The sequence below is a fragment of the Maylandia zebra genome, linkage group LG15 (genome assembly GCF_041146795.1).
Source record: "Maylandia zebra isolate NMK-2024a linkage group LG15, Mzebra_GT3a, whole genome shotgun sequence".
NCBI classification, from domain to species: domain Eukaryota; kingdom Metazoa; phylum Chordata; class Actinopteri; order Cichliformes; family Cichlidae; genus Maylandia; species Maylandia zebra.
In genome coordinates, this window is record NC_135181.1 from 9,667,769 (window position 1) to 9,680,433 (window position 12,665).

The window sequence follows — 12,665 nt, forward strand, 5'->3', positions numbered from 1 at the left end:
TTATTATCAGAACTCAAATGGTTTTTTTTAAAAAGTGTGCACATAGAAAGTGGCACCCCTCCCTCCAAAAGGTGCCCACCGCCATGAATGAACTACGTCACTTCATGTATGCAGCATCTGCATCACAGGCTATATGTTCCCGTCATGCCCTCAGATGTTCTCGACATTTACCCTTTGTTTAATGCTTCTGGGCTTTCACGGTAACACGAGCTCTCAATGCATTAGAAGGAAAGTGGAGGCAGTGTAATAGGCTTCATTAATAAATGGTTTTAAAATAGCCAGTGTGGTGCTTCCCCGATTCTTTCTCCTCCAAACTGTCCACATTAGAACAATGATTATGCACTAATGTTCCAACTTCTATTTATAGACACAAAATAAAATCCGGCATTAATTTAATTCTTTCACAAAGCTTCCAGCACACTGTCTGATTATTTATAAGCCGTCAAAATTAAGTGTCATTCACGTATCACATTGCCTTTCACCTGTCTCTACATATGAATAGAGCTCCAGCAACAGAACTGTCGCTGAAGCCAAGCAGCCAATCGCCGATGGACCGGTCGAGCCATATATGGTATTTCCGGGAGGAGAGGGGGGGAGAGGGGGGGCGTGCTGTGGCACAAGGATAGCGCGCAGACGGACGCTGCCGGGCTGTGTGTGGCCCACTCACTCACTGCCGCAAAAAGAAAGTAAAACAAGCTCTCAGAGACTGACCCTATGTTGTACCTGATATCAGCGTCATCAGCTGCGCCAAGAATGCCCGCACAGGCGTTAGTTTGAGGATGCGAAGGATTTGACCCACCTTTCCATATAAGGGTGGCAATTAGGTGCAGCCGCAGATGTGCAAAACACACTCACGAGGGAATCGGAGAATTCAAGAAGGCCAGTGACTGATATAATTTCTAGACAGGAGCAACGTGACTTACTTTCTCACAGACTGTAATGCAGTTTATCGGCACCAATTAAAGCCCGGGCTTTAATTGATGTTCCCGCATAACCTAATTCTGCTCCCATAACAAGAACTTGCGGGCTGGATTGGGCTATATTTAGGTTTCATGTGACCTCACGAATCCACCCAAGTGAAAGGGATAAGCGCTGGATAGAGTGAGAGGCTCCCCCCCTGTTTGCTCTGTGCTCCCGGGTACTTCCCGGCAGTGGCAACCCCCCCACCTTGGGCCCTATTTACCGGCACATCACTATTGGTGGTCGGCTTGAGCGGCCTGGGACAAAACGAAGTTCAAAGGTCGAACAATACTCACCTCTCAGCACATCTCTAACAGTTGTCTTCTTCAAAGCAACTTGAGCGTGAATGCGCAAAGACTGTGGAGTTTATTTTTAGATCCACTGGCATCCAAGTTCACGGTCATTTTAGTGAACTGTTCTCCTTTGAGGAGCCAAAGAGCAGCGATAAAAAATAAATAACTTCAGCTATTAGATAACCGGAGAGTTTAAATACTTTCAAAAGCAGCAATATAAAAAAATATTTTTTCTTTTAGAAATTGCATTTCTTTCTTTCTTTCTTTCTTTCTTTCTTTCTTTCTTTCTTTCTTTCTTTCTTTCTTTCTTTCTTCTTCTTCTTCTTATTGTTATTATTATAATTTTATTTCGATTAAATTATCATTCCAACACGAAATAACACTAGCAAAAACCAGGTCACTCAAACAGTGCAGGTCAGCAACCTTCATGCCAACCACTCAAACAGAACTCAAACACCGCTCAAGGTAAACGGCTTGTTTGGTGTCCCGTTCCATTCCGTTGACCCGCAGACACCGAGGAAAGGGGAGGACTGTCAGAGACTTGAAAACACTCAGAGCTCTCACTCCGACGTCGTTTCCGGGAACGGCCCCTGACGTGTTCGTGTGCACGTTCCGTCTCCACAGGCGATGCCGAAAAAGTCGGTTTGGTGTTTCTCTGTTGATGTGGCTCCTCCTCATGATTACACACGATCTTCTTTGCTATGAAAAAATAAAAACTAAATGGACGTCACTGACGCGAAAGGGGCTGGGCGTCGCTATGACAACCAGGAATGTTCAACAAAACACTGGCGCGGGAAAGAAAGCGCAAAATCCTATAGCCTGAATTAGGGTCTTTTGACACAATGACACCTTTGTTTAGTCTTTATGGTTTGTTTAATGGGACGAGAGCACTTATGGCGCTTGTTTTGTGCTTGTTTGGTTAAAGAAGGGAATTCCCGGAAGACTCACGAGAGAGAGAAAAAAAGAAGAAGAAAAGTATGAATTGTGTTTCATAAAACTCATAAAATGCTTTGCTCGTGTTTTTTTATGTGCATGAATGTATCGCCTTTATTAAGAATAAACCATGAACAAAACCACCAGCAAAATGTTGCTGACTTTGGTAATATTGCACGAAAGTCACGATGCCTGTTCCACAGACCTACTTCTCAAGTCAACACGATAATAAAAAAAAGTGCTGATGTCAGAGAATGAACAGTTATTAAACAGCAAATGCAGTCGCAATGTTGGCTCACCGTTAAGCCTGCATTTCATGAATTCGTTTCATAGCTTCTTACGTAAATCTTGAGGATTCCCTCTGCTAGTGGCTTTGGGGAAGACCTTTACAATTAACTGCCACCCCTCCCCGTCCCCTCCTTTGAGAAATGTAAACTGTCGTCGAGGAAACGTACACACAGAAAACCAGTTATCAGCTCGCTCTGCAGCTAAACACGCCCTGTTCTGGATTGCAGGCGAAAAGTACAAATAGTACCTGAGGGTGGAGAACATGTCACCCATGTCCTGACATGTAACGTTTATGTAGAGATATTTTAGACAATTCTATGAAACAATTCCATTGTAACTTACTGGATATAAACGCATGGGATTAAATAAGAAAAATACATGGATAAAATTAAGTATATAAGTAAATTAAAAGTCGGTTTAACAGACAGACCACAGAATCAAGTGAAAATCAATTACCCACCGTTTTCTCGCTTATTCTTATCTTTATTCAAATTATTCTTTGTACTTTGTGACCTACCTACACATACAAACATGGGCCTCCTGTGATTGTATGAATTGTCTTGCATTAAATGTGTAACAATTGATCAAATTAAACACTTTAAAAATAGTCGATAAGTGAGTCAGTGAGTGAAGTTAGCGAGTACTTAAATAACATGTTATTTATATACCACCTTTCAAGGTGAATATCACAAAGTGCTTAACTACAAGTTTGCACGATAAAATTGAGTTTCTATATTTCAAAAATACAAATAAAAAAGGAGGCGCACGGCTGGGGGAGGGGGTTAAAAAAACAGAAACAGATTTTTATTTTTTAATGTGTTTGTTTGGTACGTTTTGTTCAGCACAGACACATTTACATGTTTAATTGTGTCCCTGCTGTGTAGGACGCACTTTTCCTCACTGTTATCTCAGTTCTTCAAGTTTTCACAACAGCGTCTGTGTTTGTTGTTTTACATAACGTCATGCCGCTGTCCGCCACTCTCAAGGTGTATTTCCCATCAGGCCCCGCCTCCTTCACAGGATGCACCATATATGGATACCTACGTATCGGGGATCCCGCTCCGGAATATTCCATTTCTTGAAGACGAGTTTTAGAAATAAACATTTTAAATAGTCACTTATCACCTGTAAATGACTCATTCGTGACTCGTGCAAACAAAGTGTATTGAATTTAAATGGAGCGCGAGGAAAAGTCGGTGTTATTACGGCGTTGTTAAGTCAGTGTTTTGGTGTTTTTTTCCTTCCTGGTGTCGGGTGAACGGCACACCCCTCTCTACGTCAGCAGGCACACTATAAAAAAGGCCCAGCTCGGAGAGTTGGCAGTCTAACTTTGAGTAGCAGAACAGCGACTAAAGAGAACTGATCGGGAGCAGCGCTTGAAGAGTTTTCTCGCAAACCCACTAAAGGACTATCCTGACCTCAAGTTTACATTCGTCCTTAGTAGAGTTTGTCCGGATCTTCTTATTTGCTTAAATTTTTTTTCGAAAAAAAGGAACGATGATGTTCAATTTCAACGCGGATTGCGACTCTTCCTCTCGCTGCAGCACCGCTTCCCCGTCCGTGGACACTTTGGGATATTACCCGTCACCAGCGGGATCTTACTCCAGCATGGGATCTCCCCAGTCTCAGGTATGTCCGCTTAAACATTGTTAAATCTTTACAACACGCTATTTCAGCTCAGAAAGAACCTGTTGGAGATTTGAATGTTTACTAAATTAAACTGACAAAGCTTAAATTTGATGTTTTCAAATAATAATAATGTTAATAATGAAAAAGGCTGGCTGGAAATTAAGAAAAGCACCCATTGAGTTTTTAAATATATATATTAAAAAATAACTCTGACCTGCGCACCACACAGTGCAAGGCAAGCTTCATTCATCCACCTGGAAACTCCATAGAGAGAATGTAACGTCATAGCTGACATCATAAGGATATTTTTAAACCATCCAGCTTTTTATAGACCCTCCGTGCTTCATTCATAGACATCTTGCAATGCTGCCACCCCTCCTGATAATGTACCAAATGTCCTGACGATCTCCTTTTTTACTTCATTTCCTCCAGGATTTCACAGACCTGACAGCATCAAGTGCCTCCTTCATCCCCACAGTCACAGCCATTTCCACAAGCCCAGATCTTCAGTGGATGGTCCAGCCTGTGGTCTCCTCAGTGGCCCCTTCCCACGGAGCTCACCCTTACACCTCCAGTCCTAGCCCTGCATACTCAAGAGCAGTCATGAAATCTGCAATGTCCAGGGCTCACAACAAGAGAGGCAAAGTGGAACAGGTAATTATCATTCATTCATGAAGTGTTATGTATATATATAGACTAAGATTATTAAAGAGCAGGGGTCCTAACTTTTACCTTCTATCATGTGCAGATGACACCTGAGGAAGAGGAGAAGAGAAGGATTCGCAGAGAGAGGAATAAGCAGGCAGCAGCAAAATGCCGCAACAGGAGGCGAGAGCTTACAGACACTCTGCAAGCTGTAAGTATCCCATCAGATTTACCATCACTCATTGAAACATGTTTATTGTCAGAGCTATAGCAGAGCTATCCAACAGCCAAGCTGATGCAACTTCCTCCATTTCTCTCTCTTACAGGAAACTGATATCCTGGAAGACCAGAAATCCAACCTGCAGAATGATATCGCCAACTTGCTGAAGGAGAAGGAGAGGCTTGAGTTCATTCTGGCTGCCCACCAGCCCATTTGCAAAATCCCCTCTGAGCTGGGCACAGACTTCCCCCTGACCTCCCTCTCTCCTACCCACTCCTGCCACTCCATTGCAGTGTCCACCCAGCCACAGATCACCGTCTCTCATACACCCGCTATCGCTTCCAGCCAGTCGACCTTCACCTCAACCTCCAACTCCATATTCTCCAGCGCCAGCGCCACCCTCTCCACAGCCACCGTCTCTAGCAGCACAGTCAAGATGTCAGACCTGGAGTCCTCTGTCCTGGAGGAGTCTCTGGATCTCCTGGCAAAGACGGAGATGGAGACGGCACGGTCTGTGCCAGAGGTCGACCTGTCCAGCTCCCTCTACACGGGTCAGGAGTGGGAGGCTCTTCACACCTCAGCTAATACCAATGACTTCGAGCCCCTGTGCACACCTGTAGTAACCTGCACCCCAGCCTGCACTACCTACACGTCTTCATTTGTATTCACCTTCCCAGAGGCAGAGACCGTCCCCACCTGTGGCGTCGCCCACAGGAGAGGAAGCAGCAGCAATGAGCAGTCCTCCGACTCCCTCAGCTCACCCACCCTGCTGGCCCTCTAAAAGACTGTACAAGAAACAATGATTCTTCCGATCAAAGCACACTTTCTTACGTAGATGTGCCGATCACAGGGCTATGGAACAGACTTATATTAAATTATTTATGATTTTTATCTGCCTTTATCTATACTTGCCTATAACACCAATGTAGCAAGTTTAAAAAACAAAAACAAAAAAAACCCTCCCCGCATGTTTCAACTAATACCATCTAGTCGTTATATGAGTTCGTATATGATTTATATGGTGCTAGATAACATAACTTGTTGTTTATCGATATGTTCAGAGCAATAGTTATTATTGATCCAGTTTGTTTTCTGGTTAATGGAATGTGAGAGTTAACATGTGAATTGTTTGTGAAATTTTAAAAAGAAAAAAAACAAACAAAAAAGAAACACGTGCATTGTCTTAACCATGGTCTGAGTGGTCTATCCAAAGTTTTCTGTGAAAACATTAGTCCTTTTAATTTATTAAATTTATTTTTTTACACATAGAGGAATAGAGAAAGAGATAGTAAAGAAGAATGTTGTTTGTAAAATATGTAAATAAAAAGATAGTGATATTTCAATTCAATCATCTGTGCTGGCTGGGTGTGTTGCTTTCCTCTCACGATATCCACACACACACACACACACACACACACATATGTATTTACATATTTATTCAGTTCAAGTCAGGTGTATTCATCAGTCACCTCATGGGGCAAGCACTTTGCGACAGCGGGAAGGAAAAACTCTTTTTAACAGGAAGAAACCTCCCGCCGTGTTTAGGGGAAGAGAGGCAAAGGAAAAATAATTTTAGAAAAGATGAAAGAGAAGAGAAAAAGAGGGGAATATTCTCAGGAGTAGTAAATTAAAAGCATTTCCAGTAAAATGCTTTCAAAAATTATTAAAATAATGCTAAAATTAGCTTATATAAGGCATAGCCATCTTTTTTTCCCTGTACCTCCACTTGCTCTATTTATTGTTCCGCCTGTTGCCAGGGTTAACTATGTCAGTGGCTCTTACGTCAGTGCGTTCTTTCCATTTTTTTAATCGTAAGCCGTGCGCGATGACGTTTGGACTTCCGTGCCCAAATATAGGGCTCTGCGAGGAGTCTGCTGCTCGCTGCCGCCTGCCAACAGAAAGTAACCGGGCAGCTCGGTCAGCGCTTCCCCCCCCCGCTAAAACAGATATACGCTCTCTTCTTTCGGCTTTTTCCCCTCTGCCGGTCTCAGGGAGAGCCGATTTAATCACCGACATCTGTGATAAAAAGATGAAAAAGGCTTGCTGCACACTGCTTTCGTAACCGATGCGACACGTTTCTCACGTCCAACCGTGCGCGCGCGCACACACGCAGACACAGACATACGCACGCGATCTGTAGTTGTGCAAGGGAACTCGCAGTAGGATCTGAAAGTGACGTTTTCAGCCACAATATACGATGGTTTAATTAATTCTCGTGCATCAGAAGGTCCCCGATTAGCCAAAACATCACCTCCCACAGAACAAAAGACGTGCGAGTTACAGCATAATTCGAGGAAGGAAAAAAAAAGGAAAAAGAGGAGTCCTCAGAAATAATTCATAAAGGCACAGACAGCATTGTCGACCTATTAAATGAACTTCTGCATGAGCGATAAGGGTTTATTTTTATGCTGTGACTGTATGCTAAATGTGGATCTTGTTGAAGCACATCTGTGCCAACATGGATGCTGAAGTGACAGCATGACATCCAAATGCCATTTGTTAGTTAAAAAGGTCACCTGATGTGGAAGATCTAGAAATGAAATTTTCATATAATCTAGTATAATCTCCCCCAATCCTTACCCCCATAATTTGTGTATGCAGTATGAATTAAAACTGAAGGTCTGGGGGTGGGGGCATCTATTGCCTCTTGTTACGCAGGAGACCATGAAGGCAATAAATGCATCACTTATGCAGTAATCATTGATTATTTCAGATAAATCTCGGTGGTGTGTTTTGTGTGTGTGTTTTTTCCATTGGCATCTCTGCAGATTAATTATTCTGCTTTTATTGCTCCTCACTGTGTCATCAGACCTCTCCCAGCCTTCTCATCTTGTCTGCATGTCATTCTCTCACCTCATTTGCTCATTTCCCCTTGTACCACTATTTCATCATGTGCAGAATCATCAAAAGGCAGGTTGCCTAATGGCTTCACACAGGAAATGCGTGGTGTGTCTGTGTAAAAGACATGCTTGGTGGAAGACTACTGTCGCACAATAACCAACCAGCTCTGACGTTGGAGGCCTTCCAGTGTGGTCACACCCTTTTTTTTGTAAAGCCACACAAGATGTCAGCAGTTGTTGCTGCTCTGCTTCCTGGTTTCAGGGCCTGCTTTCAAATGAGGAACAAGTTTAATATCGCTCAAAGCACTGAAGTAGCAAAATATGGTGTTCTTTATGAGATTGGCTTTTATAGGGTTTCTTGCTTTGTCCTTGCAGTGCCGTTGCATAACAGCCTATTTCTCAGTATCTGTTTTCCTTTACTCTTCAGCAGTACCCCCCCCCCCCCCCTCTTTTCCTCAATAAAGCTTCCGTGTGCGACCATGCAGCATCTAATAACTCTGTTTATTAATACCCCTTTTGCGGGCTCGGGGAGATGGGGTAGCTGCAGAAATAGCAGGTGCCTATTGCTTCTTTTAACATCAGCATCAACAGCAGTAAAATTAGACCACTGTGACGCCAACCTGCGTCGGTGCTGCAACCCAGGGGAGGAACCAGGCAGCATACGCCTGGTAGAAAGAGAAGAGGAGGAGGAGAAGGAGGAGGAAGGGAGACAATGATGAGGATGAGAGGATTGCAGGGAGGGAGACAGACAGAGATCCCTGCCTTGGTGTAATTGTGAGCACAGTGATGATGAAACAGCTGAGTTCGCCTACGTGCCACACTGACAACAGCTCAGCTTGGCTTGGCTTTGTATTCACAGAAAGCCATCCCCCTGATAGCTTTCTGCTGCTGAGAAGGGATGTGAAAGCTTTTAACAAACTACAAAACATCAGTCTGCCAGTCATGGCTAAGTAACAGAGCAAGAGCTGACTCAGAATAACACTTATAGTAATCAATGTTAAGCACACCCAGTTTTATCCAATTTTGCCCTGAAACAACTCTTTGTCTGAGTTATTGTGAGTTTGCCTGAGGCCCTTTTTTTTATGATGAATTACTGCTGTGTGAATGTGTCTTCTCAGTATTTAGAAGTGATAAGGAGCATAACTCATAAAATAACAACAGCTAGTTAAAGGGTGTGTGCATTTGCGTCAGCAGGCTTGTTCTTTAAGGAAGTGTCTGTTCTTTGGAGTCAAATTAAATGAAATTTTGGAACCGTGCCCAGAGGTGACAAAACGGTTACAGTCAATCAGGTGTAAGATTTCAAAAGAAGCTCTCATCCTACTCCTTGAAATGTTTAATTCACAATCAATAAATAAATGTGCCCAGAAAGGGTTGGAATTAACAAACAGAAGCAAATAATTTTTTTTTCTGAACAAGCATGACTTTCACACTTCAAGAACAGCTGAAACTAGTTCAAATACAGGCTACTCATTATTGTTGGATGTAAAGTTTTGTGAATTTCATTTGTAGCCTAAGCTCCTCTGCGGCACAGAGGAGTGTGTGTGACTTGCTATTCTTAGAGGTTTTGACGCAATAAGATACAAAACTGGAGGGATTTCTCTATCCAATAATTACTGTTCACCTGCTGCCAGACTCCCCACTCAGCAGCGTGTCCTCTTCTTGTCTCATGGGATCAGTAACTAGGATGTTTCCCTGGAAACTGGACAGCTCTATCATATATAATTGGGTAATCCCTGAGCTGCTGACAGAAAAATAATAGCGTTTGGGATTTTCAAAAAGACCCAAGCCAACACTGAACGTAATATGTCTTTTTCATAATCTAGATCCAGCGATTACAGGATAGATCTGGATTATTAGTAACTGTAATGATAAAGGGATTTTAGTGACAATATTTAGATATCAATAAGCAGATTGTGGGGGGTTAAAAGACTTCTAACTATAAGACTGCTATTTATTCAGTGAAAGGAGTTAAAGTCCCTGATCGATCTATTGTGCTTCTCTCCACCTTGAACTGGCTTGTTTGCACAAGCCTTCCCACGCTCTGCCACTAACATTAGTCTCAGATATGTAGCCTCTCTGACCCACTAGGGGGCCCAGGTTAAAAATATTCTCTGGTCTGCAAAACACTAACACAAGGATTTTCTGAAAATGATAGCTCCCTCAAAGGAAAGTTGAGAGTTATTTTTGTAAATACAGCTGCTGCTGTGTGAGTTAAAGTGCGGGGTTCTTGTTGTTTACTGCACATCCCATATTTCCAGTCTTAATAGGAAACTGACCACCAGTCTACTAAGTGGTGTTAGTTGAACAGAGGGCTAACAGGGAGACAGAGGCAGCCATTCAGGTCACATCCTTTTGAGAATCATAAAAGTCCAGAACAATTTTTGTCCTAATGACTGTTATTCATTGCTCTGTGAACTGCAGCTACAGCTCTGGGCTCTGCATATCTTATATTGTGATAGGATGCTTGAATAAATGAATAGTGTGAATAGTGATGATCTTTATAATGATATATTTAGCTTATTGTGCAAGGTCACCTTGTCTCCGTACCCAGGAAACTCCTTTTTTGGAGTTGGAGCACTCTACAGAGCGAACAATACACCTGATGTAAACACTCCATCCCACACAAGACCACTACCGGGGCAGGGGTAAAAAATTGCACTTTGTTCAGCAAAGTAATTTAAACTTAATGGCCAGATAAAATATAGTTGATTCATCCCAAAACTAGGGAAATGCCAGTGGTACAGCAGCCAAGGAATTAAAAAGAATGTGTAAAAATGACTTCAGTAAAGGAGAATAGCTCAGTTAAGCAGAAAAATGGAATTTAAATAAATAAAGGGGCCTAAAAAATAAATAAATAAATAAATAAATAAATAAGCAGAAATGAAAAAGCAATGTGTAAAAATCTGATGATACATTAAGAATACCTGTTATAAAGATGAATAAGAATAAACCTTTAAAAAATATATGTATATTTAGCTAGCTATCTCACTAGATGATAGCATAGTGATGATACTAATGTCAGAGCAGGGGTGTGTTCTCCGGGGGGGCATCGGATGGCACCAGCTCCAACTGATGCCCCCCTACAAATGATTTGTGCCCCCTAAAATGAGGGCATTAGATAACATTACTGTTAATTTTATAATCCCCCAAATCAGTAGATATATAATTCTAAAGGTGCCATTCCACATAATGAGTACACTTACTTTAGTTACTTTAAAGCTTTAAGTAACTAGCTTAAAGCTTTCAAATTTAAACAATGAACCTGTGAACTATTAAGCTACTTGATTAGGATTTTAACGTTTAGTTTGCTTTTACTTAAATGAAAAGTCTAAATACTTTTTTCCACTTTGAAACAATTTTATCCAGTGCAAGATTATGTTTAAGTTAATAAATTGGATACAGGCATTCGTGAGAGCCTAAAAATCATGTTTTCTACACCAGTTTTCTACAATGCTTTTACTTCTGATGAAATATTCTGACTTATTTGTACCTCTGTGCCACGGTTCTTAAACAATCTTGGAAACACGCCTGTGTCACAGCGGTCATTTCCGTCTCATATGCAGTCTTTAGTTAAAACACACTGGAAAGCTTGAAGAACATTTCCTACAGATCCTTCCAAAAGGCTTAAAAAGAAAAGAAAAGAAACCAGGTAGATTTTCCTGTCATAAGTAGGAGTAAGCTGTTCTGCTATTACAGTAAACATGTTAACAGCCCGGTACAGAAATTGTTTTGGTTTTTCAAGCTAAGGTATCTCTTTTAACAAGACCTGTGTGGCTGGGGCAGAGCTAGAGAAATTTTCTTAGGGTGGCATGAGGGTGGCATGGAAATCAGAGGGGGTGGCAAAAGCAAAGCCATTTCTTTAGACACATACAGTAGTTACATTCTGTAATATGCATTATATATAAATGGTGAAAATACATCAAATGCAATAAGTATACACGTTTCATATAAACAATAACAATAACAAAGTCTATAACTTTCTTATTGGCTTTATCCCAAATCATTAAACATTTCAGTTCGATCTTATGTACTGTACAGCCAACATAATAAATAAGCATGTAGCTCAATAAGTATAAACTCCTGAAAGCTACACAACATTAGGTGGATCAGTTAGAAATGCAAGTCTAACTTCTCTTTGGCACTTTTTTGTTACATGCTTGAATTTACACATAAGGTCAGAAATCTGTACTGTCAAACACTACTGACAACAGGAAATAAAGCCAGCTCAACACTATGGGTAACACATTTTTAATGCAAGGGTAACATTTTGCAATATATTAAGTTTTAGAATTTATATTCAATGTTAACTGTAGCTAGGGTAAAAGTGTTCATGCTATAAACAACACTGTCATATGCAAAACTATGGTTGCACTAGGGATGGCAAGGGATTATTTTAGGATGGCACATGCCACCACAGTAGATCTGCCCCTGCCTGTGTGGTTGCTTTATACAATTTATATAATCATCATGTTAAGGCAGGTCCTGAAGACCAGAACCAGACCACCAAAGGTTCTGTTGTAACCCACTGAATGGCTCTGCAAAATGTGACAAGTGGAAAGAAGAAGGGTATAAATTTCATCGTTTTACTAACAACAGCCTTAACCTGTTAGACACAAAAATACGAAGAAAATAAACCAATAAATATTCGACATGTACATGTTTTTATTGTTAGTATTCCACTAAATAACAAGTAAATAATAAGTTCCCTTTTTTTTCTTTACAATTTTTTATGTTTTCACAGCAGGCGCACAGTAAAGTTTGACTGAAAGGTGAACGCTGACTAGGTTGCTGTCTGCTTTGAACCTCTCACGTCTCTGTAACTGTCGTCAGTAACTGAACTGAACTCTGTTGGTGCCT

General features: G+C 41.4%; 1 protein-coding gene across 1 annotated transcript; it reads left to right on the top strand.

Moving 5' to 3' along the window:
* The first annotated feature begins 3,788 nt into the window (after positions 1-3,788).
* fosab (v-fos FBJ murine osteosarcoma viral oncogene homolog Ab) lies at positions 3,789-6,316 on the top strand. Its single transcript, XM_004541851.5, has 4 exons — positions 3,789-4,103; positions 4,536-4,757; positions 4,852-4,959; positions 5,075-6,316. Exons 1-4 carry the CDS (start codon positions 3,972-3,974, stop codon positions 5,747-5,749), a joined length of 1,137 nt encoding a protein of 378 aa, XP_004541908.1. The 5' UTR covers positions 3,789-3,971; the 3' UTR covers positions 5,750-6,316.
* The last annotated feature ends 6,349 nt before the right edge of the window (positions 6,317-12,665 follow it).

What these genes read in the sequence shown, in the direction of transcription:
- fosab (XM_004541851.5), top strand. Translation starts at nt 3,972, where the DNA reads ATGATGTTCAATTTCAACGCGGATTGCGACTCTTCCTCTCGCTGCAGC. An exon ending in TGGGATCTCCCCAGTCTCAG is followed by an intron (nt 4,104 to 4,535) that starts GTATGTCCGCTT and finishes CATTTCCTCCAG; the next exon opens with GATTTCACAGACCTGACAGC. An exon ending in AGAGAGGCAAAGTGGAACAG is followed by an intron (nt 4,758 to 4,851) that starts GTAATTATCATT and finishes TATCATGTGCAG; the next exon opens with ATGACACCTGAGGAAGAGGA.